The 27,871-nt window shown below is 42.2% G+C and overlaps 1 protein-coding gene and 1 long non-coding RNA gene across 2 annotated transcripts in view; one reads left to right on the top strand and one right to left on the bottom strand.

The window, feature by feature from the left end:
* Positions 1 to 27,871, bottom strand: part of LOC112058748 (uncharacterized) — a 138,522-nt gene that overhangs the window by 34,386 nt on the left and 76,265 nt on the right. Inside the window, exons 6-9 of the long non-coding RNA XR_006172674.2 lie at positions 17,898 to 27,871; positions 15,204 to 15,565; positions 14,639 to 14,815; positions 5,018 to 12,725 (exon numbers count right to left, since the gene is read on the bottom strand). The exon at positions 17,898 to 27,871 is cut by the window's right edge and continues 13,481 nt beyond it. This is a non-coding gene — a long non-coding RNA (uncharacterized LOC112058748). The remainder of the gene's footprint in view (positions 1 to 5,017; positions 12,726 to 14,638; positions 14,816 to 15,203; positions 15,566 to 17,897) is intronic.
* Positions 1 to 27,871, top strand: part of HIBCH (3-hydroxyisobutyryl-CoA hydrolase) — a 93,409-nt gene that overhangs the window by 55,184 nt on the left and 10,354 nt on the right. The window contains exons 8-12 of the mRNA XM_065560868.1: positions 1,831 to 1,976; positions 5,781 to 5,867; positions 8,326 to 8,384; positions 10,331 to 10,412; positions 27,528 to 27,647. Of these exons, the coding sequence (XP_065416940.1) occupies positions 1,831 to 1,976; positions 5,781 to 5,867; positions 8,326 to 8,384; positions 10,331 to 10,412; positions 27,528 to 27,647 (494 nt within the window). The remainder of the gene's footprint in view (positions 1 to 1,830; positions 1,977 to 5,780; positions 5,868 to 8,325; positions 8,385 to 10,330; positions 10,413 to 27,527; positions 27,648 to 27,871) is intronic.

Below are 27,871 nucleotides of genomic sequence, written 5' to 3'. Positions count from 1 at the left end.
ATGCCAAGTTGTGTGTCCAAGCAGATCTTTGAAAGGAAAGCTATTTCAGTCATCCTCTAATAGGGGGTTATCCAAAACTAGGCTAGTGGGCACCCCATTCACATTCAATGAAAATTCCATGATTTGAGCCAATCAAGGGGACATCACTTTTTTAGAGATTTTAAGAGCTTCTGCCTATCAGCTGTAACATGGAGTTCTTAATATACCCTATTACACTGTGAAGTCATTATGAAAAGGATGATCTTATCAGAGACGTTATCCACCTCCCATGGCAGCTGTAGAATTATGTTCCAAAATTGGAGCAAATCATCTCCGTTGCTCTCCTTGCCTAAAGAAGAATGCAGTAGCTTGTGAACGTTAACTGTGGTTTATTGGTAGGAAACTTTGCAGTGCCATTGGGTTTGTCAGCGATGTTGGCTAATGAGCAGAAAAATAATTTTGAATATTTCCAGCTGCAATTTTGTCTCAATTGCCATTGGAAATCGATTTTGTAAACAGGCAAATAGCTTAGCAATTACAAAAAAAGTAGGATTAAATATCAAAAGTATAATTTTCTTTGTGAATATAATTTTTGAAGCAAAGTAACATACATTACAGGATAGAAAAATCAAATATTTGACCAATTATATTAGTGTAAATATTTAATGGGAAATGTAAAAAAATTAAGGGTTGCTTTTGAGGACCACAGAACTTATATATTTGCCTTTGACAAGCCCGAGGATCTGTCCTTTTGGAACTCTTAAATGTTAATGTGGTTCTTGGACTTATTTACTTTTTAAATAAATAAGTTTCTATCTATTGCCTCTTAACTTTCAGGCTTCATGATTGGTTTACATTTTGAATGTTTTGTGATTCTCCCCCCCCAAATGCAGGTTAGTTGTGGTCTTCTCTAAAGGCGCCCAGGACTAGCCTTTGGGGTCTCAAAGCTGGTGGATCCTAAAATTTTAGGGAGGCCTCAAAAATTCATGACTTTTCCTTAAAAAGAATGTTATTTGCTATGTGGGAGAGTATTAAAATATATTTTGATTATTCAATGAACTATGAAGTTGGAGAGAAAGTTTAGCTTCCACTTTTGATTTGCAACAAATTACATAAGAACATAAGAATGGCCATACTGGGTCAGACCAAAGTCCATCAGCACAGTATCCGGTCTGCTGATAGTGGCCAATGTAAGGTGCCCCAGAGGAAGTGAACCTACAGGTAATGATCAAGTGATCTCTCTCCTGCCATCCATCTCCACCCTCTGACAAACAGAGGCTAGGAACAACATTCCTTACCCATCCTGGCTAATAGCCATTAGTGGACTTAACCTCCATGAATTTATCTAGTTCTCTTAAATCCTGTTATAGTCCTAGCCTTCACAGCCTCATCAGGCAAGGAGTTCCACAGGTTGACGGTGCGCTGTGTGAAGAACTTCCTTTTATTTGTTTTAAACCTGTTGCCCATTAATTTCTATCTTTTTCTTTGTGCTAATTTGGCAACAGGCTAGGTATTTTACAGATATATAAAGAGAAATAGTTCTTATGAAAAGCTTGGGAGTGAGCACTGATGTCTGGCTTATCTGTTGTGAATACTTGCCAGAAGGGAGGACTAGAATTTGAAGGCATTGTGGAAGAAGTGCACTTTAGGGAGAGACTTAGATAAGAAGGTGGAGGACTGGCAGACCAGGTCAAATAGGGCTGGTACAGGCTAGAGGGCTATGTAGAAACACGGAGAGGAGAGTGGGAAGGTGGCTCAAAGTGTGCAGTGGGTTGTGTATTAAATGGGTGGTACGACGGTAAATTCTTTTAGACCTTTCCTTCACCTTTTTCCTGTTTTCTTCAATTACAGGCCTTTTTCCTGATGTAGGTGGAGGCTACTTCTTGCCAAGACTTTCAGGAAAAATTGGCTATTACCTTGCTCTTACAGGATTTAGACTGAAAGGGAGAGATTTGCAAAAAGCAGGAATTGCTACACACTTTGTAGAATCAGAAAAGGTAAATCTGTCAATCATTACCTTTGATAATAGGTCATAGGGTTAGATTTACTTGAAGCTGAATTTCTTCTTTGTGCAGATATCAGATTAAACTGATTTTTAATTATAAAATTAAATTTAGCCTCTCAACCCCATTGATGCAGTGTGGGTATTACACTTTCTTGGAGTGTCCAGGACCATGAATCACCATTTTACCCTCCTGCCTTCAGTGAGATGGAGTCTTGCCTGTGGTAACTGGATGTCAGCTCCCTCACACTGCCAGCCCTTCAAGTACTCATCCCAGGGCTCCGCCAGCCCGTACTTTGCCTTGAAGGTTAACACTTCATGTGTCCTGGTCCCCAAACTCCTCAGAAGCATTTCCCTGTAGTATCCAGCCCTAGTCATTGGATACTCTCAATTACCAGCTAAGCTGTCCCCAGAGAGAGAATGTACACACAGCTTGATAGGTACAGTCAGGATCAGGTCCTTTATAACAGCACTGCAATCTGCTTATAGTGAAAAGCAATACAAGTTTAACCACAGAGATTAATATTTAAGAGATAGTGAGCAAGGAGAACAGGTTACAAAGAAAAGAAAGTTACATTTAGACTCTAGACAAGGACTTCAGCTGTTACACACATCTTAAAGTACTTTCTCACCTAAAGCAGCGGTTCTCAACCAGGGGTCCACGGCCCCAGCTGGGCTGAAGCCCCAGTTCCTGGCACCCCCCGTGGGGCTGAAGTCCTGAACCTGTGGTGGGCAGAGTTGGGGACATGGAGGGCATTGCCTGCCCCCCCAAACTGCAGCACAAGGTCAAGGCAGTCCCGGGGGCAGCACCACACTCCCGAGTCATCCCCCTACTTCCCCCTGGGCAGTGCAGGGCAGCTGCTGCTTTGGCTGGTGCCATAGAGCAGGCAACTGCAGCGTTCCTTCCTCTCCTGCTCATGCCCCAGGTTGAAGCTGCTTCTCAGCTCCCAGCCCCCTTTGCTCACAGAGAGGCAGCCGGTAAGAGCCCACCCGAGTAGGAGGACCTGCCTCCATGGCTGGCAGATCCCTCCAGGAACAGGGACCACAGGGGAGTCCTCCCAGCACACAGCCCCTAATACCTCTCTCCCTACACCCTGAGCTATGCCTTCCCTGCACCCTGAGCTACCCCCTGCCCGCACACAGCCCCCAGCCACCCCCCTCCCTGCACCCTGAGCTACCCCCTGCCCACACACAGCCCCCAGCCACCCCCCTCCCTGCACCCTGAGCTACTCCCTGCCCGCACACAGCCCCCAGCCACCCCCCTCCCTGCACCCTGAGCTACCCCCTGCCCGCACACAGCCCCTAGCCACCCCCCTCCCTGCACCCTAAGCTGTTTTCAAACTTCTGTTTTTCCTGTTGATTGTCACGTGTAACTAGGACTTCCATGGTGTTGGCTTTACAGTGCTTAACCTAAGCAAAGATCTGAAAATACATGCCTTTGTCCGGCAAAAACAGTTTTCCACCTCTGCTGGGGAGTGACACCTTAATATAAAATTAAGGACATTTTTCAGTATGTAATCATAAAATATAATCAGCATATAAATTCCATAATAATATTAATGACCAACATTATCCTACCTTTCAGTTAAGATCTCACAACTTTTTTTAATAGATAAATATTATGACAGCAAAGGGTTACGGTAGTGAGTTTAATCAAGCTTTGCTGTTACTGAACGGTGAACCCTTTGTTAGTTGGCATCAAGGAGTTTAGGGTCACAGTGGGAGATATTTTTAAAGTCCCTCCTAGGCACAAAGTGTTTTGGTGTTCACAGATGCATGGACAAGTCATTTATGTGCACAACCGAACTTGAATGCAGTGACTTGCTTCATATGTACAAATTTTATCAGCAACATTTTGATGGCCCTTTATATCAGAGGTATGGTACTGGAGATATCACCAAAAAGTACAGAATATCTTAAGGATCTGATTTAATCTTCTTTGCCTCAACAAATGATTCCCTTGTTACAAATCAGTACAGATAGTTATCCTGTACTCCTCTCTAACTCAGGCAGATCTCATGGTCCAGAAACACACAACTCAAGCAGCCTGGCTCACAGGAGGCATTGAGCATTGTCAGCTCCCAATGAAGCCAGTGGTAATTGGGTGCTTAGCACGTATTAGGCTTCTGTTCTTATATACAAAACATTCAATTGATATTTTGCTACTGAAAGTAACTGAGTTACGTTCAGCACTGGATTGTGGTAGCCAGTTGTGAAAACTTCAATTTATTAAAAACATGTATTAAAAGAATCTACTAACACTTGCGTATGTGCAACCAATCAAGAACTATTCCAAGCCCACACCTCCCCAAGTAGGATTCTAGGTGACAGCAGTTAAGGCAGCCACTGACTCCAAATCCCACATGGAGATGAGCTGTTAGGTGGTCAAAAACACGGAAGAAATCAAGTCACAGTCAATACTGTATCTATAGCTCTCTTTCCCAGTAACATATATAGGTCTAGATCCCACAGACACTTTACATAGCTGATTATCTTCTCACACATTAACAATTCCAGTGAAGCCAATGGAAATTATTAATGTGCAAGTTAGATCCTTGAGTGTTTGCAGGGTTGGGGGCCTTAAAAATTGGCTGGGGAAGAGATCTAAATCATCAACTCATTTGGTAAAGTCATAGCATGAGATTGTGCTGATCCCTTGCATGGATGGATAAGTGGGCAAGAGAAAATAACCAGCTTTCCCTATACTCTCTTCCTCCCCACCTCTTCACAGTGATATGCTTTGCACTCAGGGACAAGGACACCATAGGGCTTGTTCAGCTACTGACAGTATCTTTTCTGAAGCGTATCAGGAGGGTGCAGGCCTCGACTCTGCCTTCTCATTTGCACACTCAGAGTTAGGTAGGTGCCTAGGCTATGAAACACTACACTATATTTAAGTATAGCACTGCATCAGGACTCCCAGTACCCGCTCAAGCTCTGAGAGTTACTGTTTGCCTGCTTCAGCCACAGTTCTCAGTGTGTAAAAGGTTATGCCTTAAGGTCACCCCATGAGGTGGAGCTGGGCACCTCCCTTACCTCATATGTTGTTCCGTAATAACAGCAGTCCTGTGGTCTGAAGTATAGCCCTCCAGCTGCACATCATAGCAAAGGCACCGCCTTCCAGGGGGTTGTAAAAATAGCCCAAACAGAGAAGAAAATAGCTTTTAGACTCTCATGGTAGGAGGCCCCCTTCCTCATGAAGAGGAGGGGAAGCAGACTTTCAGGCACCACAGAAAATCTCAGTTCCTATCCTCCTATGCAGCTAAAAGCCAAAAGTTAGAAGTTTCAACAACAAAACCAGCTCATCTTCTTTTCTCAGTGGGCTCAGGATGGTGGTGCTCCCTGTTCTTTAACACATAGCCTAGGACTCTGGTCTGAGAACTCTAGATCTGCTTGTTTCAGAGCGCTACCCCCAGCTGGGTGGGAGTTTTTCCCTTTTAAGGGCTCATCCCCAGGCCTGAGAAGCTGCACAGATGCAGCAGTTTGGGGTTGATTGCGACCACAGCAATTCTTTAACTCTTTCATGGTGGGTGGGGGTATGGGTGGCTCTCTGCTCCACCACACAGAGGTTCTGCTTAGGAAAAGGCCCTCTGTACTGATCCCCAAAGGTGTAATTCAATCCAGACTGCTCAGTTCTCAGAAGTGCTGAGCATCTGCTGCTCCCATTATCTGCTTATCACCTCTTTAAATCGGGCCAAGAGTCTTTAATCCATAACTGTTAAAATAACAATCTAGCTGGAAATACCTTTTATTCCCCTATTATTTTAATTTGCCTTTTTTTTTTTTTTTTTTTTGGTAGCTGCCTGCACTAGAGGAAGATTTGATAGCACTAAAATCTCCTTCTAAAGAAAATGTTGCCGATGTACTGAACTCATATCACATGAAGGTAATCTGCTGGCTAGCTACAATCTCGAACTTTATTAAACAGGAAACTATCAAGTTAAATAATAATCTTCTTATTTACATAACCATCATTTGCTGTATGTTTGTATAGCACCCTGCAGAATGGATTCCCAGCCTCTACACACTACTACAAGATGTTAATAATTTATATATTAACACTAAATAAGTGACTAAAACTGAAAGAATTTTAAAAATCTAATTTACTTTTCACTACCTTTTGCATTTCTTTTGATTTGGACAATGAAGTTAGACTGATCAGTTTTATTTGGTAGTTCTCATCCACTGGCACAGTAGTGCTGAACACGTAAATCTCTAAGTACTAGGTATTACTATTCATTGCTTTTCAATTTTGATGTTCCGCACCCGGGGACAGCCACTGACAGAATGAGACTAGCACTGAGGGAGGCACTGGGTGCAGGGGGAGTGGCCATGGAATTACGTGGATTCAGTGGCTCTGACATCCCATCACGTGACACAGAAACTGCTATTGCAGCCTAAAGACCAAACTAGAAATTGTGAGGGACTCCCCATTCATTTTAATGCCATGCCATATTCCTCAGTTTGGGGTGGGGTTTGCCTTTCCACCTATGCCATTCCTATTTTACGTGCATGAAACCATTTTACTCTGACTTAATGTGAATTTCATCCTTATTTTCTTTAAAGTCATCTGCAGAGTCTAAATTCTGAGCCCAGCCTTCAGTGATTAATGATGTCCCTTTTGGCAAATACTACCAAGCATAGTGTATGTTAACAGGATCAGGTTCTTGCCAGACTCTAGTGAAATGCATTTGGAACATTAAAGCAATGCTTTAAATTAAAGCAACTAAATATTGCTAGTTTTACATTTTCAGAGAAAGATTACTTATTTTCCAAAGTGCAAATTCATAATTCTCTCTGAGTGTGTCAGTCAAGATTTTTGGGGGTGAATTTAACTTCATATCAAACAGCTAGAAAATGTCAGATTTCCTTGTAACACGTTGCATGCATGTATCAAAAGGTTTTTGATAATTTGCACTCAGTTTTATAAAAGCCATTCAGCCACTCTAGTAAGCTTCACAGTACTTCTTCCAAAAGAAAAAAAGCCCTGGTGCTAACAGAGATTTAATTTTGTTCCTTCATCCCATATATGCCTCCGAGGTTGTTTGGTTTTAGAATGAGATTGGTATCCACTATTTCCCAGTTAGATTTGTTAGGTTCTTGTATACGCATTAAGTGGAAAAATAATTGGAATACATTAATGTATCTAACACCACTGAATATCTTTGATAAAATGGAAACTATAAGCCAAGAGAGAGAATATGTTACTATAAAGTACAGGGCAAGCTGCCAGTTAAAGGAATGGAAGCTTCACCTTCACCGTCATTGGAATAGAAGTGACAAGGAACCTGTTTGAGCTGCAGCTAGTGTCAGTGAAACATCAGTTTGTATCCTAAGCCCCCTAGGCTAGCAGGTCTAAAACATTTGTCATGAGCTCCAGTTCTAACACATCACATCATGCAGTCCCAGCTGCTGGCAGTCAGTCAATACCACCCGTTAATGCAAATCAATTAATGCAAAATGATCATGTCTTCTAATTGTATATGTGTAAACATTTTATAAATATAAACAAAAAGACTAGAAAAAGTAGAAAGAGGCCCTGGTACTTCTATGAAGATTGGATGGGTTATAAATAATGTATTGTTGCTGGTAAGGTGTTATCCTCGTAGAAGATTGTATATTTATTGATTAAGCATACCTCATTATCTTACAAGTTCAGAAGATGTCGCAACATTAATACTGTAAATCAAAACAACCAAGCAAGCACAAAAGAGGAGAGAAGTTTTATTCTTATAAAACTTAAAGAGAAAATAAAACTAATTGGGATCAGCCAATAAATTCCATAGTACTAAGTTTCTTTAAAAAAACATCACCTAAAAAACACAGCAGCTAACAGTTGCTGCTGCTTCCCCCTTCCCATCCCCCCCATAAACGGACATATAGTAAAAGAAAATCTGTACACACCTTCCTGTTAGATATGGATCTCTAATATTAAAATGGAAATAACCATTGTACAAAAATGTTTAAGAAAGCTACACATCTCTCATATTACAGCTTTATTTTCCTTTCCTTACTGTTCCTCAGAGAACTCTGAAAGTGTATATAAATCAGCTCTCTCTGTATCTGTTACTGACAAATACTGACAAAACATCTTTGAGCTATATGATAGCTCGTAACTAACACTGTGAGATAAAAACTTCAAAATGTTCAACACACAATGACAAGTTTGTATGTACTGTAAAATACTGTTTGATTAAACATAGTAATCAGCATTAACTGAGCTATCTGCGTAGGCTTTTCTGTAGTGCAAATCAATATAGTATTTCAGGACCAGTGATGGGCTTTTAAAGTTTTCAAATAGGCTGAGACAGAACCAAGTGAAAGATGTATTTTCTTTTAAATAGTGCAAAATTGATCAAGAGAAGCAGTTCGTACTTGATGAACATATGGACAAGATTAACAGGTACTCTATCATTCTTTCCTCTTACCTCTTGTGTGGAAGATTTGCATTAATATTAATGTTTACTGGATTTAACAGGTTATGTAATAACAGACAAGGCTGTAGACTTTTTTAACATCTGTTTTTGTAGGGTTCTTGACCTAGTAGGACTTATTACTTACCTATGGTCTTCTACATATTACAGGTGTTCTTGGCTGTTTCAGTGAGAAAAGTAACTTTTGATAAATGTTGCTATAGTCATTAAATCCCTTGTTTGTCAGTTTGTCACTCTTGTACATAACTGCCCTATAACACATTAAAACAAAGACACTTGAAAATTGGAATTTAGGATTTTGGGGGGCAAAGGACAGAATATGTGTGTAATTCTTTGGGTATTCAGATGGAGCTACATCTGTGACCAGTTTTGTGCGGCTGAGTACCAAAAAGAGGTTGATGGATGGAAGCCAGGGAACACCACCAACAAAAAACTAAGCCTAGTAGGATAGATTTATGAGGAGAAGCTGAGATAATAATATATGGATAGCTTGAACAACTGAGATGATGTAGTTCTTTACAGATATTTTTTGAGTGTAAACAGCAGTCAGAATAAAATTGATACCATAGGTATTATAAATACATAGATAAAACAAAAGTAGAAGTTTTAGAATTAATATCAGTATTCCCAACTGAGGTTTATTTGAATGTGAAATAGTCTTGAAAGGTAAATGGAGGAAACCTCATCAGTATATAAAAGTAGTCTGAACAAAGCAGGAGAGACTATATTGTTGTTTATTATTTGTATTACCATAGCACCTAGGAGCCCCAATCATAGACCATGGCCCCACTGCACTTGGTACCACACAAACACAGAATAAAAAGAGAGTCCCTGCCCGAAAGAGTTTACAATCTAAGTATAAGAGAAGAGACAACAGATGGTTACAGACAGACTGATGGGGGAGTGCAAGGAAACAATGAGACAGCATTGGTCAGTATGATAGCAGTTGTCAAGTGTTTTGTAGGCTTCACAAAAAAAGAGAGTTTTAAGGAGGGTTTTGAAGGAAGTTAATTACAGTAGAACCTCAGAGTTATGAACTGACCGGTCAACCACACCCCTCATTTGGAACTAAAGTACACGATCAGGCAGTGGAGACACAAAAATAAATAAATAAATAAATAAAAAGCAAATATTGTACAGAACTGTACTGTGTTAAACATAAACTCCTAAAAAAAGGGGGGGGAGTTTAAAAAAAGATTTGACAGGGTAAGGAAACTGTTTCTGTACTTGTTTAATTTAAATTAAGATGGTTAAAAGCAGCATTTTTCTCCTGCATAGTAGTTTCAAAGCTGTATTAAGTCCATGGTCAGTTGTAAACTTTTGAAAGAACCACCATAATGTTTTGTTCAGAGTTACAAACATTTCAGAGTTACGAATCACCTCCATTCCCAAGGTGTTTGTAACTCTGAGGTTCTATTGTAGTTAGTTTTGTGGATGTTTACAGGTAGCTTCTCCCAAGTGTGAAGGGAAGCATAGAAGAAAGCACAAAGGTGCTTATTTGAAAATTTTACAAGTGGGTGATTGGAGGCGGGAGCTGTCCTTTCAGCACTGAATGAGAGATGATGGATCATAAAGGGCCTTGAAAATGAAGATGAGTAACTTATATTTGTTATGATAAAGTGAGGGAGCCCATGGAGGGATGCAAAGAAAGAGTGAGATGGTCAAAATGATGGCTAAGTAAATTACCTTTGCAGCTGCATTCTGAATGGATATGTGTAAAGCAAGATTTTATTTATTGAGGCCAGGGAAAAGGATGTTGCAGTAATTGAGATGAGATAGTGTAGAGAATCAGTCTGATGATCTAGTTAAGCTATTCTGTTTTTAATGTCTGTGAGTTCTCATTACTTCACAGGCAGGAAGAAGGGTGGAATCACATTTAGGTCATATGAGGCTTTTCTTGTTGTTTTTTTTTTAGTTTGTTTTCAGCAAGCACCATGGAGGAAATCATTCAAAATTTGAAGCAGGATGGTTCTCCTTTTGCTCTTAAGCAGCTAGAGGTAATGTTTAGTTATATATTTTTACCTTTATAATTAAGTCTTAAGGATTGATTTTGATCTCACTGAAACTTGTGTAAGTCTGGTGCAACTGCATTAAGGTCAGTGGAGTTACATTGGTGTAAAGCTGGTGTGATAGCAGGCTCAGGCCCTTAAGATCCAATTCTTAGTCCTTTAGGACTTAGTCGGTAGGACTACCCACACATGTAACTGTAGGATCACAACCTAAATCTTCATATTTATTGTAAAACAGTTTTACTCTGCACAAATTTTACTTCATATCTACTCCTGACCATATATACACCTCCTCTCTGGTCATAAAAGGTTTGGTGGTAATGGAGGTTCTCTTTATACTTTTCCTTTTGTTGCTCTGGAATGATATGTAAAAAATGTGCCAAACTCAGTGTTTTCCAAATTAATTCAGTGGCGCACTTCACACTCCAGTAGGCAGAAAAAAGTAATCTCTATTCATGTGTTTATTTAGTCATATGGGATCTTCGAATTTTCCGTCCTTTATTACTCTCAAAGTGGATTTACTTTGCTGACCTGTGGAAAAACTGTTCCAGGGTCTATTCAAATATTGCTTAATATTGGGTAGAACTCAGGCATTTCTCAAGGAAAACTTTGATACTAATGCAGGATTATAGCTAAGGGCAGAAATGCTGCTCTTGTACAAATGTCTAACATGTATTCCTCTCACCCTCCCTTGAACCTACAGTATATAAGACATATTATAACAGTATCATTAACTCTCTGAGGCAGACTGGAAATAAATGTCTTAAAATTATCAAAGAATGTACCTGAGGTAACAGATGTAATTGTCTGTAATTGTCTGAGGTCAGACTAGAAGATCACACTGATCCCTTCTGGCCTTGGAATCTATAAATTATTTTTAGCAGCCTCATGGGTTGTAACCAATAAGCATTTGGCCAATTTAGGGTTTTTGTGGACAGTCAAAATATTGACCATGGTAATATTTTTGCATTTTCACAGATTATATTGACAAGCTTCTTCACAGAAAAATGTGAATTAAGAGAAACATCTCTCTAAAAAAGGGAATTTTAGAAGCCACCTGCATAGCAAGCGTTATGCTCAGTATTTAAAAGAAAAAGTTTAATCTATTTTACTATACAACATTAAACAAAAGGGGAAACTTAATATTTCACTTTTATGTGGCTCCTGTGAAGGAGGATTGTTGGTCTAATGGTTAGGGCAGTAGCTGGGACTCAGGAGATTGGGGTTCAGTTCCCTGCTCCACCACAGACTTCCTGTCTCCCTAGGCCTCATTTCCCCATCTGTAAAATGAGAACATAGATTTCCCCCTATCTCTCAGGGATGTTGTGAGGAGAACTACAGTAAAGATTATGAGGCGCTCAGATACTATGGTGGTGGGGCCATATAAAATAGATACCTAAAATAGATCAACCCACTCAGTTGTATTTATAATCTGTTGAACTGCAATAGGATATTGTAAACCCCTTTTACAATATCATTGTAGAACTATGTTTAACTTGACGATGATAAAATTAACTTTTGTGGAGGCTGACAGACCATCAAGCATTATTTAACGATGGCTTTTTCTAAGCGTGTAGTTATGGCACTATAAAATAATGAAATCTAGTGGAATTGTTTGATCGAGAACATAGTGTATTAAGGACGTTACAACATTTTCTGTGTTCAAAATACAGTTCACATTATAAAGACTAGAAGTGCTTTCTTATTGGCATATAGTCACTATCCAGGCCCTGTATATTCCACGTAGGGTGACCAGATGTCTCGATTTTATAGGGACAGTCCCGATTTTTGGGTCTTTTTCTTATATAGGCTCCTATTACCCCCTACCCCGTCTCGATTTTTCACATTTGCTGTCTGGTCACCCTAATTCCACGATCCCATAACTACCAGATTTGCTGCAGAATTCACCCCCTTGCTGCACGAGCTGACCTATTTAAACCCAAAATTTAAGTTCTCAGTCCTTATGGTTGTGGAGATTACATGTGTTTCACATTTTTGAGGTTAACTGATGCAGCATCAGCTGTCTTCAAGAAGAGCCTATGTACTAGTAAACAAAGGCCCTGTGCCTTTAAAAAGAATATTTTCCCTCTGTTTCTTCAATTTGTTTGTGCATTTAATAGCACTCGATATATAGTAGATGATGGTGTTTCCCCTCTATGGTTGGTTAATGGCTGATTCTTGTTCCTCGGGCTTGATACAGTAGTTACTGGGTGATGGTCTATAGCCTCTGTTATACAGCAGTTCCGAGCAGGTGATTATGATGGTCCCTTCTGGCCTTGAAACCAATGAATCCTGCAAATACTTTATAAGATTTAGTGTTTATTACTGTGAATAATCCCTTTATTTTAATTGAATTACAGTAGAAACCCTATGCCCACTAGTAAGTGTCCAGAGGATCAGGGCCTTTGTTTCCCCTTTTGCTTTTGTCAGTCTTTCACACAGCCACAGAACAAGAAACATTTTTAACAATAGGAAAATGATTATAAGACCACAAGCATTCCCAAGAGCAGGGGTCGGCAACGTTTGGCACGCGGCTTGCCAGGGTAAGCACCCTGGCGGGCTGGGCCAGTTTATTTACCTGCTAACGTGGCAGGTTCGGCCGATCGCGGCCCCCACTAGCCGCGGTTCGCCGTCCCGGGCACATCCCTCACCTGCGCAGCTTCCTGCCGCCCCCATTGGCCCGGGACGGCGAACCGCGGCCACTGGGGGCCGCGATCGGCCGAACCTGCTGCGTCAGCAGGTAAATAAACTGGCCCGGCCCGCCAGGGTGCTTACCCTGGCGAGCCGCGTGCCAAACGTTGCCGACCCCTGCCCTACAGGGAACTCAGGGATCTATATAATACCTGAAACTACTTTTAACCTTTTTGCTTGTTTGTTGTTTAAATTGACTAGATTTCCAATTGTGGTGTCACTTTAACTGCAAAATTCAAAGATGTAAGAGAATTATAGTATAAATATTATTTGTTGTAAAAGGAAGAATGATGAGATGATTCACAAATAAAACATTAATTTGATACTTTTGAAAAACATTCCTGATGTTTATAAGTTTTCTGGCTGTAGACAGAATCCAGTGAAAATTATCTGAACCTATTTTGAATTCAACTAACTAGCGTGCTGCTTAGAGGTTTAAGGAGGCATCCCATGCATTCTGCCATTTATTTTCCACTGCTATGGGTTTACAGATAGAGTTAGTTACCCATTCTCTTGGATTAAAACAAAAGTTATTTAAAAAAACAAAAAGACTGCTTTTTTAACTGAAATATGTGATCTCCCCTGTTTTAGACTAACTCCAGTATGAAAGCCTCTTGTTAACATGACTGGCCTTGGGACTTCTGAGGTTACAGGCAGTAGAGTCCAGTGTCACTCCTGGGTCAGAAATAAGAGATTTTGAAAGACTGAATAGCTCAGGGAATTGGTAATAAGATATAGAGTCATTCAAATCCAGCCCAGGGAAATTATGACCAAAAGTCATTAACATCTGATGGCTATTTGGTGGCTTGCGTGAAATGAGTCAGTTTCTAAGTATTCATAGATTCTAGGACTGGAAGGGACCTCGAGAGGTCATCGAGTCCAGTCCCCTGCCCTCATGGCAGGACCAAATACTGTCTAGACCATCCCGGATAGACATTTATCTAACCTACTCTTAAATATCTCCAGAGATGGCGATTCCACAACCTCCCTAGGCAGTGTATTATAGACATCTTACAAAAATACCATTGCTGTTGCCATTAACTGGTACCTTAACTGGCAGACTCAACTCAGAGGCCAAGGATTGAACGTGCATATGATCATTTTTTCCTCAAGGAGAGTGATATCTCCAGGTCAGAATGGTGGCATAGTGGTGATGTATTGTGGAGAAAATTATGTTGCCACTACCATGTTGTTGAAGAATAGAAAGCTTGTCTACAGGGTTAAGGGGTGAGAGGTTTTAGAGTGAAATTGTCACCAACAGCAATAGCCGCCTCTAGTTTACTTGATGTATTAATTACTTTTGGCAAACTGAATCCCATTTGTATGTAATCTTTTTATCCTGGTGCCTCCTCTGGGCTGCTTGTTAATGAGTTCTGTGGAAACTTGAAAGTTTCAATAATTGTTGCTTTCCTTCCTCTTTTAAAATACTGGAAGTGGGACAGTGAGAAACCATACTTTAAAAACAAAAACTAAGACAGCAATCACATCTCAATATACATTCACAGCAATTCAGCCATAGTTACCTGGTAACCAGTGAAAGGCAGCTTAGAAAGGTAAGAAGAGCCAAACGAAAGGAAGAAACAACGGACATGTCAGCTGCTGGGACAGTGGTTGGAAAGCTGGTGCAATAATGCATTCTCGTGAGCTGGCTTCTCAAAATTCCTACTTCATTTCTAGTCTGCAGAAATGACTCTCAGTCCCTTATAAAAAAAAAAATTCAGGTATTAGCTTTAGAAGATGTTCATTTACATTTTGCTTGTTAAAAGCACACACACTTAAAAAATACCAAGCAATATCATAACCCCAGTATCCTGGCCAGATTCCAGTTTGGGTAATCAGTTCTGCATAGCTCAGATTGCCCTTTTCATATCATTTGGATATGCTGCTCTTTTTCACTTCCTGACATGAACTCTTATGTCTAGTGTTGTGAACTGATAATCAGTGCAGTCTCACTTCACCCTGTACATGATGGCATTTCATTCTCCCATATGTCGGGCTGTACAGATGATATAAAATAGAGCCTTGTGTTGCAAGCACTTAATGCACATGGGTAACTTTACTTGTATTAAGTGTTTGCAGAACTGCTACCTGTGGAAGGGTGGCATCACTGCTGGTGGGCTCCCCTTGTGGCTGCATGTAGCCGCTCTTTCTGCTGTAGCATGGTGTGCCTCCTGCCAATGTTCAGTCTGGTCCGGTGCGGGTCTCTTTTCTCATGACTTGGCCCTCCAGCCAGGTCACATTTTAGTTCCACCCCTTCCAGGGTAACAAAAAGTCCAGCAACTTTACATCAGGTTTTCAGCCCTTGACTCTGGTTCCCCTGGTCCTTACATCTTCTTGTCCCCAGGGCTTTCACGAGTCCTCATCCCCTTATACAAGGAGAAAGTTCATTCACTGGTGAGTGATAGGGGAACTTAGGCCCTCCCACTTCTCTGGGTGTCAGCCCAGGGACCCTATAGTGAAAAGACAAGGTTTATTTATTCAAACCCATTCTGTGCTACCTTCCCTGAATGTCTTCCTACCTCAACCTGTCAACAGGCCTTTCCTACAGCTCCTTCTTGGGCCCACTGTGTACCTGTATTTTTCTCAGACTCTCAGGGTATATCTACACTGCAATTAGATACCCATGGCTGGCCTGTACCAGCTGACTTGGGTTCGCAGGGCTTGGACGGTAGGTTTATTTAACAGCAGCCTGAGCCCAGAAGTCTATACTGCAGTTAAACAGCCCTGCTGCAGCCCAAGCTCAAGTCAGCTGGCCCGGGAAGGAGCTGTAGGAAAAGCCTGTTGACAGGCTGAGGTAGCCACGGGTGTCTAATTGCAGTGTAGATATACCCTCAGAGGTTTCATACTTCATAACTTACAGGATTCTTCCAAACTGAAAGTACAAACTTAAACCACTTCCACCCTACCCAGGCTTGAATGTGAGTCCTTCTGGAGGCTTCCTAGATACTCTGCTTCTTTCTTCTATCAAACCATTCCCACAGTGCAGGAACTCCCAGCCTCATCTTTTCTGGGTCTATCACTAGCTGACCATTCTGTCTTTTTAAGGAAACTTGACTCCTTTCCAGGTGACCCTTCTAACCAACCTTCTTAACACCTGTTCAGGTGCCAACAGGTAGGTTAATTGAGTTCTGAAGCTCTCATTAACCCTCTTAGTGACAGTGTGGGATAGAGATCCTATCACAGTACCATAGTTTGTAAAATGCTTTGGGATTCTGTAGAAGAAAGGACTATATAAGTGTCAGTCATTGTCATCTTCCCTATTAAGAAATTTACAGTACATGGTTTTGTTAAATACTACAGTACAGCATAGTTATTTAATTGAAAATTTGCGCCTAAGAGACATTTAATCATTATGACTCTTATGTTTACTGGATCTAAATTAGTAGCTCAAACTTATTTCTCTTTTAGGCTGAAAATTGGCTCAAGTGGTCTTCAAAAATAGTCGAAAAAGCTGAAACCTTATATTCAGGATATGAACACAGGGTAACATCTAGTGAGACAAGGTGGTGTGTTCCTGGTACAAAGAGCAGTATAGTTTATAATTTATAAGAGCTGTATAATATTTCATAATAATTTAATAATGTTATTGTTGACCTAAATTCCCAAACTGTATGTATTTTTTTAAAAAGGTACAAAACCAGGTCTGATTTTTTTTAGTAAAAAATATCTGTATTAAGTTTAGCAGATATGTGTGCTTAAATTGTGTAATTAATGTTTTTACTGAAAAACTCAGCTGAAGACAGCAGACAAGTCAGGAAAGCATAGCTGATTATAGTTATTTGTATGTGAAAATCAGTCTCTCTCTCTTTAAACCACAGCTGATCCAGTCTGGATCAGAATTGTTGAAGTAGTTTACAGTACGTGCAAATGTATAGACCAAAAACCTGCTGGACATTAACTTACAGGAGAGTTTACATATTCTAAATAGGGAGCACATGATGGTGTGATCTAAAAGGTTTACTGGTCTGAACTTAGGATGACCACATTACTTATGAGTGAGTTATGACGGTCATCCCAAATGACTGTTCATGAAACCTTTACATCACCCTACCTCATCATATTAAGGATTCTACATGTGCTACATGTTATAGGAAACTTTTTTCAAGTGTTTTAGGCAATTATAAAAATATCTATTGACACAGCTTTTTGTATCACTCCACCTGTATGTCTGCATGCCTTAATTGCCATGGACCAGATCCTGCATCCAGCAAAAGCTTCCATTGACTTCAGTGGGTATTGGATTAGGCCCCAAGTGACTAATTGTACATTGTACAGAGGGAGCCATAAAAGCCTCCTAACCCAGAATAGCATTTTTACATATTAAAAGCAGAAAAGTGAATAGGACACTGGGCATGGGGCCAGGTGTTTGGCCCCTTCTCCAGTAGTTTTGTCCAGCTGGCCAAGGGCCATTCCAGTTCCCTGGGTGCACTTCTGTTGCCCTGGCCGTGCCTCAGTCGGGGCTCAGAAGGGGTGGCATACGCCCAGCTAAGTTGGCCCTACACCACCTAGATGGTTCCCCATGCTGGCGTCAGCCCCAGAAAGCTGGTTAAGCCAGCTTGGAGGTTGTCTTTCTATCAGGGGGCAAAGCAAAGTAGCCCTAGCATGAGTGAAAATCTGACCTAATGATATCCCTTTCTTCTGGAATTTCTTCTTTCCTTTATCCTTCTTCAGCTTCTAGAATTAGTTGCCCTCTGCCTTTTTCAATATTAAATTTCACTTCAGACTGATTTTTCCTTCTCTTCTTTTTTCCCTTGTATCCTTTTCTTTCCCTACGTTCCTTACCTCTTCTCCTTGGGTTTTTTCTCCATGTTCTTCCATCCTTCCTCTTTCTTTCCTGCTCCCCCTTGATACTTGTAGACATTTACATGTCTCTTCATCTGCCCGCAACATTCTGCCACTGAAACACCGATAGTCACGCCCTGCCTCAGCCACTCTTACACACACACCTCTCAACACACGTGTACACCCACCCACCCAACCCACACAGACAGCCATGCACCCACCACTTGCCCTTTTGACTACACACAAACCCCTCCATGCACTCACAAGGTTTGTGTCTGCATTTGTGCGGTGGGGGTAGGGTGATGGGTATGAAATTATCAATACATTCATTTGTCTTGACGCTTAACAGTAGTGGTTAGGTTTCTGCACGTGTGCATGCTTTGTCCTTCCCCCTCCGTTCCATGGCTTCCTCTTACATTGCTTCCAGGTCAGTACTCCCCCGCTCCTCTCCTGGATTCTTATAGGCACCCACTTACCTACTTTCTGGCTCTCTTTGCGTTTCCTCCTTCTCCAAGCACTGGCTGTAGAGTGGAGCAGTTAAGGACCTGGAACAGGAAGCCATTCTGCCCACTTGCAGTGCCCTTCGGCAGGGTGGAAAAAGGAGGTGTAGCCTCAGCACCACCACTTCTTCCTCCCCTGCAGCCTGTGACTGCTGAATAGGTGGGAGGAGGAGCACTGACAGACGGACAGACAGGGCAGCGTTCAGGGAGGAAGAGCAGCACAGGAGAGGAAGAGGAGCAGCAGAACCTTTAAGCTGTTCTATCCTTTTAATATGAAAGCTTTCATCCTTGACAAAGATTCTCATAGACTTTAAGGCCAGAAGGGACCATCATGATCGTTTGGTCTGACCACCTTGCACATCACAGGCCACAGAACTTCACCCACCCATTCCTACAATAGACTCCATAACCTCTGGCTGAGTTGCTGAAGTCCTCAAATCATGATTTAAAGACTTCAAGTGACAGAGAATCCACTATTTACTCTAGTTCAAATCAATACGTGACCCATGGTCCATGTTGCACAGGAAGGTGAAACCCCCCCAGTGTCTCCGCCACACTGCCGTATTTATGGTTGGGATGGATTTCTCCCCCAGGTCAATAGGTTAGACACTGAGCACGTGGGCGAGACCCAGCAGCCAGACACCTGGGAAAGAATTCTCTGCAGTAACTCAGAACCCTCCCCTCTAGTGTCCCATCTCCAGGCCATTAGAGATATTTGCTAATAGCAAGCCATATGCAATTCTAGAAAACCTCATCATAACATCCCCTCCAGAAAACATATCAAGCTCAGTCTTGAAGCCAGTTAGTTTTTTTGCCCCCCCTGCTCCCCTTGGAAGGCTGTTCCAGATCTTCACTCCCCTGATTGTTAGAAATCTTAGTTTAATTTCAAGCCTAAACTTGTTGATGGCTAGTTTATATGCATTTGTTCTTGCGCCAGCATTGTCTAACTGTCGTTTTGAAACATGGCTAGCTCAAAGCACATTAATGAACTGCTAACATGCATCAGCAGGATGCACACAGACAGTTACATGCAGAAGGCTAGCACAGGTAGATTCACACCCCAATTAGCCATCATCTAATCATTCTTGTAGACAGGTTTTGAGTGATGGGTTTTTTAGACTAACCTTTCGTTGATAGATTTCTTACATAGGAAGAGTCAGGAGGGTTGGCTAAAGGTCTGTAAATTGATTTAGTGGGCGAAATCCTGGCCCCTTTGAATTCAGTAGTAATCCTTCCACCAAGTTCAATAGGGCCAAAATTTCACCCCAGATACTGAGATTCTGATACACTGTATGAAATCCTGGCCCTATTGAAAACCATGGGGCTTTGCTATCCGTTTGAGTGGGACGAGGATTTCACCGTTGGTGTCTAGATACTACAGTGGCATATTACAGATAGCTTAGATAAAATTTATTTTGTTCAGTGTATACAGGAATAAATACAAATTTTGTGTTTGCGTTGTTTGTATATTGGTAAATTAAAGTGGTAAATAAGGAAGAGGATGGGTCAGTGCTACAGAGTAACCTGGATCACTTTAAGCTGGAGACAAGCCAACAATATGTATTTTAATACAGCCATACCTTGGGAAGCAGTGACTCTGAAAAATATTTGGGGGTCATGGTGGATAGTCAGCTGAATGTGATCTCCCAGTGCAACGTTATGGCGAAAAGGTTAATGCGATCGTTGGATGCATAAACAGGGAGATCTCAAGTAGAACTACAGGTTATTTTACCTTTGTATTGGGCACTACTGGAATACTCTGTCCAGTGCTGGTGTCCACAATTCAAGAAGGATATTGAAAAATTGGTTAGAGTTCAGAGAAGAATGATTAAGGATTAGAAAACCTGTTTTACAGAGATAGACTCAAGGAACTCAGTCTATTAGCTTAATAAGGAGAAAGTTAAAGGGTGACTTGATCACAGTCTGTAAATACCTCCATGGAGAACAAATATTTGATAATGGGCTCTTTAATCTAGCAAACATATAATTAAAATTATTCACACATCGAAGGCCATAGAACTCCCCACAGATTTTGAATGGTGGGAGTAATTAACCATTGGAACAGTAAGGGTTGTGGTGGATTCTCAATCAGTGACCATTTTAAAATCAAGATTGGATGTTTTTCGAAGAGAGATGCTCTCGGAATAATTTTGGGTGAATTCTATGGAACCGTGTTGTACAGCAGGTCACATTACGTGATCACAGTGGCCCCTTCTGGCCTTAGAATCTATTAATGTATAGCTATTATGGTGCATCATGGACAGGGTATGGTTATTCCATAGGCATTATTGAAAATCAAATGCAGAATATATTATTCTGGAAGTATTAGGCCTTTGATGTGCAAGTTATTTTAGTGTTAATAAAGAGGAACTAATAGCACTGGCAATGATCCAGGTATACTGCAGGCAGTTGCACTGCTGGCTGTCCAGCTCTTGCCAATGCAATCCTGACATACAGTATCGCTGTTTTCCTGAATCAGAATATGGGCGAATGGGCACTCTTAATGAGGCCACTATGCAACTGAGCTACAATATCAAGAAGTGATGAGAAAACCTGAAAACTGTCAGAGCTGTCATTTGACTGTAGCTAATTGATGACATTTTTTAAAGTGTCCTTCAGGACAAACTTACCTCAGCATATGAGAGAATGGTGTTGTGTTGTCATGACATTCATGAAGTGGTATTGAATTGTAGCAATACCTCACAACCAACACTGCTCCCTCTAAAAGACATTTTGAAACACTTTAGTGTCCTATAAACTTGTCTTACAGGCTATGAGACCCCTTGTCAAAATGAGGGTGATTGCTTTATTTTAAAATCAAGTTGGGAGACAAACACCAACTTGTGAAAGTTCAGATACTTATAAGAGATGTGTGAGAGTGATGAAGGAGGCAAGACAGTCTGGATTCAGGAATTCCCTCCATTAATGTATGGATCCGTGAAAGCTGGACCCTCCGCTGGTGCACCCCTTCATGTCCTCTATAGCACCCCCTGATAAAGCTGGCAATGGCCCGGCAATGGTCTGACTCTTCTTATGACTCAGCCCTATGGACAGATCATGCTTTAGTCTTCCCCTTTACAGGGTAACAGAAAATACAACAAAGGAATTCAGCCTGATTTGGGGCCCAGGGACCCCACACGTTTCTCTCAGGTTTTCAATTGTCCAGATCCCCTTCTCATGAGTGGCCTCCCACCACCAACTCCACTGGCAGATGGTAGGGGTACCCAGGTCCACCCACTACACTGGGTTCAAGTCCAGGGACCCTATAATTAGAAGCCAAGGGCTTCTTCATCATACTTCTTTCTACTCCTCCTTGGACTTCTTCCTCTTGTAGTCTCTTTTTCAGGCCTTCTCCCGACACCCTCTCTAGGGTCACCCTTTTCTCAGGGCAAGAACTCACAGGGCTCTAGCCTGGAATTCCCCAACAAAATCCTAAACCAGGGGTGGGAAAACTTTTTGGCCCGAGGGCCACATTGGGGTTGCAAAACTGTATGGAGGGCCGGGTAGGGAAGGCTGTGCCTCCCCAAACAGCCTGGTGCCCGCCTCCTATCCGCCCCCTCCCACGTCCCACTCCCTGACTGCCCCCCTTAGAACCTCTGACCTATCAACCCCCCCCGCTCCTTGTCCCTTAACCACCCCCTCCTGGGACCCCCTGCCCCTAACCACTCCCGGGACCCCATCCCCTATCCAACCCCCCCTGCTCCCAGTCCCCTGATTGCTCTGACCCCTATCCACACCCCTGCCCCTTGACAGGGTCCCTGGGATGCCACGCCTATCCAACCCTCCCTGTTCCCCTGACCTCTATCCACACCCCCGCCCCCTGACAGGCCCCCCCGGGACTCCCACACTTATCCAACCCCACCCCCATCCCCTAACCGCCCCCCAGAACCTCCGCCCCCATCCAACCGCCCCCTGCTTCCTGTCCCCTGACTGCCCCCCGGGACCGCCTGCCCCTTATCCAACCCCCTGGCCCCGGCCCCCTTACCATGCAGGTCAGAGCAGCATGTCTGGCTGCTGCGCTGTCCGGAGCCAAACACGCTGCCGCACTGCTCGGCGGGAGCGCACAACCCCGCCGCCCAGAGCGCTGCCTGTGTGGCAGCATGGCAGGGGGTACAGTGGGGGAGGGGCCGGGGGCTGGCCTCCCCGGCCGGGAGCTCAAGGGCTGGGCAGGACGGTCCCACGGGCCGTAGTTTGCCCACCTCTGTCCTAAACCAACAGAACAAACATAACCCACTTCTCCCCTCCTCAGACTTCATCCATCTCCATTCCTCAACTGAGCACCATCCAGGGCTTTCTCCTTGGAAGTCCAGGTCCTGCCCCATTATCAGGGTTCATCACCAGAGCTTGCTCCATCCCACTGGCTTCTCTGTATCTCTGCTGCCTCTTGTCAGACTTTGTTACTCAGGAGAGAATTCCAGAGCCAACTCTCCCCGTACACTTCCTCTGTGACCCACCCAGTCTCTCCACTCTCTCACACCAAACAAGGCACTGAAGTATTTTTTCCAACTCTCCCTACAGCCTCTTTCTCATCTGTGCTTCCTTTCTTTATAGTCACCACCCAGTGCCTGGCCCATCCTGCAGGTGCAGTCAGATGGGTTAACTGGCTTTTCAGACCCGCATTAACCCTTTCAGAGCCAGGATTGAGGCTATATGCCATCACAAGATCCTATTGGATTACAGTAACAAGCTAATAATAAAAGCAGCAAAGAAAACACAGACAGCCCTCCCCAAAACTCGAAGTTTATTGCACCTGAATTACCAGAGTTCCCATCAGCATTTCAGAAGAGCAATTCCTAATGTGCCAACAGAAAAATGTAGCCGTACAGTTCCTTTTAAATTGTTTTCCTTTACTCTGCTGGATAGGGCAGCATTTTCCTTCTTATCATTCTTAATTCAACCAACAGAAACCTTATGAGTTCATCTCAGATTAATAGAGGTGACTGGTCTCTCTTTTAGCAAGCCAGTAACGAGTGTCTCCTCCCTATTCTAAGGGGAAGTGCCACATTAGACATCAGTATTTTCCTTTTTAAGCTTAGAAACCCAGCAAAGATTATGTTTTCCTGATACAGCAGTATGGCGTTTACTACTTTAGCTACTTGGGAGGAGAAAGAGCTTGAAAAAAGTTGAATAGTTTGAAGAAAAAACCCGCCACATATTACTCATTCATACAGGGGAGAGTAACCTTGATTCCTTGAGCTCAATTAAACTTAAAATGAGTTAACAGGGGAAACCTCAGATTAATAAAACACTTTGGGTGGGATTCACAAAAGTACTTAAGCCCCACTACCCAGATTTAGGTGCCTAAGTATCAGGTTTAGGCACCTCAGTCCCAGTTCTGGCTCCACTGTGATCCAAAACTTCTGTCAAGCCCTGTAGATGCCTAAACTCGGTGCCTAAGTTTTTCAAAATAAAAGTTCCCTCAGCACCCATGTTTCTGCCTCTGAGCACATGCACTGTTGCCCTCCTGTAGGTATCTGGACACCTATCTCCTGCCTAAGCCTCAGAGTGATTCACAAACCAGGAGCAGACAGGCGTTTAGTCACCTGAGTTGCCTGTGGAGCCAAATCTTGTAGGGGCCTCTGAGCATACCTACCAGATCAGGTCCATTCAGAATTGATGTGGGGGAGGGTGCTCTCTCTCAACTTTTAGCCAAGTGGTTAGAGCACTTTTGTGGGAAGTGAGAGACCCAGGTTCAATTTCCTCCTCTTCCAGAGGAGGCTAAAAATTATAAGGTGGCAGCAGCAGCCGCACCACCACCTCCTCTGGTTGTTTTATGTGTAGTGAGACAGGCGCCTAACTCTCTTGCTCAAACACAGCTTAGGTGCCTGATTCCAGGCAGCAGGTTCCCATTTGTGGATCGCTGAGATGACATAGGCACCTCCCTGCAGCCTGGACTTCAGCAGCTCTCTGAGATCAGGGCAGGGCTGAGCACACACTCTTCTCGTTGGCATCTCGTTGGCTAGCTTAGGCAGAGCCTCACCTAGTGTGCTGGCTTTGTGGATTGCATTTTAAGGTGCCTGTCTTTCCCCATTCATTGTCTAGGGAGCCTAAGCGTCTAATTTGGCCTTGTGGATTTCAGTGTTATTCCTGTGACTTCCTAGGCACTGTGACCCTCAGTGTTGCAATGCCTAAGTTCCTATGTAGATCCCAGCTTTGTCGCCTCTTTTGCTTAATATAGTAAGGTTTTTCACTCCCAGTTCTCCCTACAGGACATAATTAACTCTTCATCTCTCTAACTAACCCTTTCGTTTCTTTCTCCCTTACAGCTGAGGGGAAAAGGTTACTTCTGTCACCCATCTCAAACAAACAAACAACCCTCTTCTTCCCAGAAAACCTGAAACTGGATGCTATGGGGCATATGAGAAACTTTCTTAGCAACCTATATTTTGTGACTGAAAGGGAGCAATTCTTCTATTGCAGCTGTTATTTCTGGGAGGACTCCATTCCTTACACTTACTTTCCTCACCGTACGATGATAAAGTTCTGACGATTAATGGTGTTGCAAATCCAACTTGCAGTATGTAGGACTGCTACACTGAAATAAAGATGATCCCATGAAAAATTGAATGGGTGGCAACGCCCTTCATAAGGCCTTATCGGCATCCCATATTTCTCCCTCACAATGCAATCTGTTACTCTTCGATTTTGTTCCTCAGATCTGATCTTCCTCTTATACTATCAGTTCATTTATAGATACATTGGTGACTCATTTTTTCTGCGTTACACCCACCTTTTGTGCTTCTTTTTCTTTCCCTTTCCTCTATTCTCTACAAGATTTATAGCAATGCTCCCTCCACCTCCAACCTCTTTGGCAGCCTCTGTGTGCATTAGCTTAGTAAACTGCTGTTTTCAAATCTTTCCTGCTTCAGTGCTCCCCTTGATCAGTGGTGCCCCACAATGCACTGTGCATATTTCACCCAGGGAAACTCGTAGGTGTCCAGAATTTTGAATATAACATCTGGTCTGGTCCCAGCAAAGATTTCCAGATCACACAAGAGTTTGTCACTGAGCATAGAGGTAAAGGGCCCTATGTGGAAATGGGGCCAGGAAGAGAAAAGGAAATTAAGGGGGAAAAGGGAAATTAAGGCAGCTTTATTAGGAATCACTGAACAGGTCTGAAGAGCAGCAAATTGCAGTCAGGGTGGGTGAATGAGGGAGGGAGGTAGAGGAGCTAAAGTACAAAAAAGCAGCTACGGATCCGTGATAATTAATGGAATTATGGAAGTTATCAGTTCAAGCCAGGATGTATTTTTTCCAAACCATTTCCCCAAGCTTGACTTTCAAACCAGCTGATGGATACAGGCAGAACTGTGATAAAACTTGAATCACTAGTTACTAGGATCTACCTTCCACAGCAGTTGAGTTAGTAGACATAAGTAAACAGGCAAACAAGGTTATTACTCTCTAGGAGCTGTCATCTGTAGGGAGAGAGAATGAGAAATCAGAGCAGTGAGGAGCAGAAAATTTCTTGGTGTTAATAACTGGAAATCTGCTATTTCAGTCTGTGGGTTAAGAGCTTAATATCCTCACTGATAATATGAATAGGTAAATCTTACCATCTGCCACTTTCCATTGTAGTAATAAGCAATCTTTTGTAAATCAGAGCACACTATTGTGGTATGAATGGTGTGGATCATTTATTCATGCTTACATAAAATCCTTAAGTTTTAAGATTTTAAAAAATACAGTCAAGCTGTGGAACTCTTTGCCAGAATATGTTGTGAAGGCCAAGACTATAACAGGGTTCAAAAAAGAGCTAGATAAATTCATGGAGGATAGGTCCATAATGGCTATTAGCCAGGATGGGCAGGGATGGTGTCGCTAGCCTCTGTTTGCCAGAAGCTGGGAATGGGTAACAGAATATGGATCACTTGATGATGACCTGTTCTTTTCATTCCCTCTGAAGCACCCGGCATTGGCCACTGTCGGAAGACAGGAGACTGGGTTAGATGGACCATTGGTCTGACCCAGAATGGCCGTTCTTATGTTCTTATTAATCACCTACTTGTCATAATTAAAAAATAGAACTCCTGTTTACATTCCTTTCTCCAAGGAAATTTTTGGAGCTCAGTTCTAATTCCTTAACTATGTTTTTTCATTCATCTGGCACATGGTCTGTTTTTAATTGAAAGTTACTCATGAGTGATAGGCTTCTGACAATTGTTTGTTTATTTATTTATTTAAATTAAAAAGACACTATCTTTTTTTTTTTTTTTTAGTGGAAGGAATGCATACCAATTATCTGGTCTTTGCAAATAAGTATAAGGAGAAATGCATTTTTTTAAACTTAAATGTTGGGACAACTCACATATTCCCATATTATTCTGAACATTGCACTAAACGAAACCTGAATACTGTATCCATAGCTTACCTGCAAGATCTCTTGTAGCTGCAGATGATGCAAATAATGATCAGAGTTTTAAAATGTTTTGGAACTTGTGCCTGTAATTCTTAAATGTGTAATAGTTCATACTGAACTGATATAAAAGGCCAAATTCTGCTCTCATGTACCCTAGTATGAATCAAGAAGTCCACTGACAAATCAAATTAGTCTAGATTTGAGCCCCGGTCCTGCAAACTACTCCTTGGGGGTGGAATGTGTGCCTGCATAGAACTCAGGTTCCTGTGAGGGTCTGCCTGGGCACATGTGTCCCTGTGTGGAGTAGGTTGCCAGTTTAGTGCCTGAGCCCTGTCTTCACAGGATAGACTTCTGTTCTCTATCAAAAGAGGGGCTGTAGTACTGAAAAACAATGCACAAGAGAAAAATAAAAGATTAAGGAACAGCAGGGACTATTTTGAAGTCACTTGGAAGCCTGCTAGAAATCAATGGTATTTCAGTGCTATTTTTATATGCCATAGATAAAAGATTAGGGAAGGGGGAATAACAGAGATTTTGGGGCAAATTAACATGATTTTGTATAGCAGCATGGCAGAGGTGGGTTTGTAAGAGTTACGTAGAGGTGGAGAGGACAGGGCAGATAAGCTTAGGGAGGATGGAAGTGCTAGAGTATTGCCAAGTGTTATTTTGTATCATTACACCTGTAATAAAATAACCGTTTGTCTTCATTTTTGAAAACCATTTAACCAAAAATCTAATACAGAAAAAAATGAAGTTTAATGTCTTCCACAGACAATTAATAAAATGTCACCTACGTCCTTAAAAATGACTTTGAGACAACTTAGAGAAGGAGCTTCCATGAACTTGCAAGATGTACTAACTATGGAATACAGACTGAGCCAGGCATGCATGGTAAGAAAAAAGTAGAAAACATTTGCCCCTTCCAGACATGATGAGCTGGTTGCCCACTTTTGCAATGCCATACTAATTATACCAACAAATATAGCTGACAAATATATCACTGTCAGTATCTTAGTGGTGTCTTTGTTCAAAATGGCAGTTTCCATTTGTATGCCTGCTTGTGCAACTGGAAGGAAAGGTAGCCAGCAAAACAAGGTTATAGGAGGGACAGTGGT

The sequence above is a fragment of the Chrysemys picta genome, chromosome 11 (genome assembly GCF_011386835.1).
Source record: "Chrysemys picta bellii isolate R12L10 chromosome 11, ASM1138683v2, whole genome shotgun sequence".
In the NCBI taxonomy this organism is placed as follows: domain Eukaryota; kingdom Metazoa; phylum Chordata; order Testudines; family Emydidae; genus Chrysemys; species Chrysemys picta.
The sequence above is the reverse complement of the archived record's forward strand: the minus strand, read 5'-3'. Positions and strand labels throughout refer to the sequence as shown.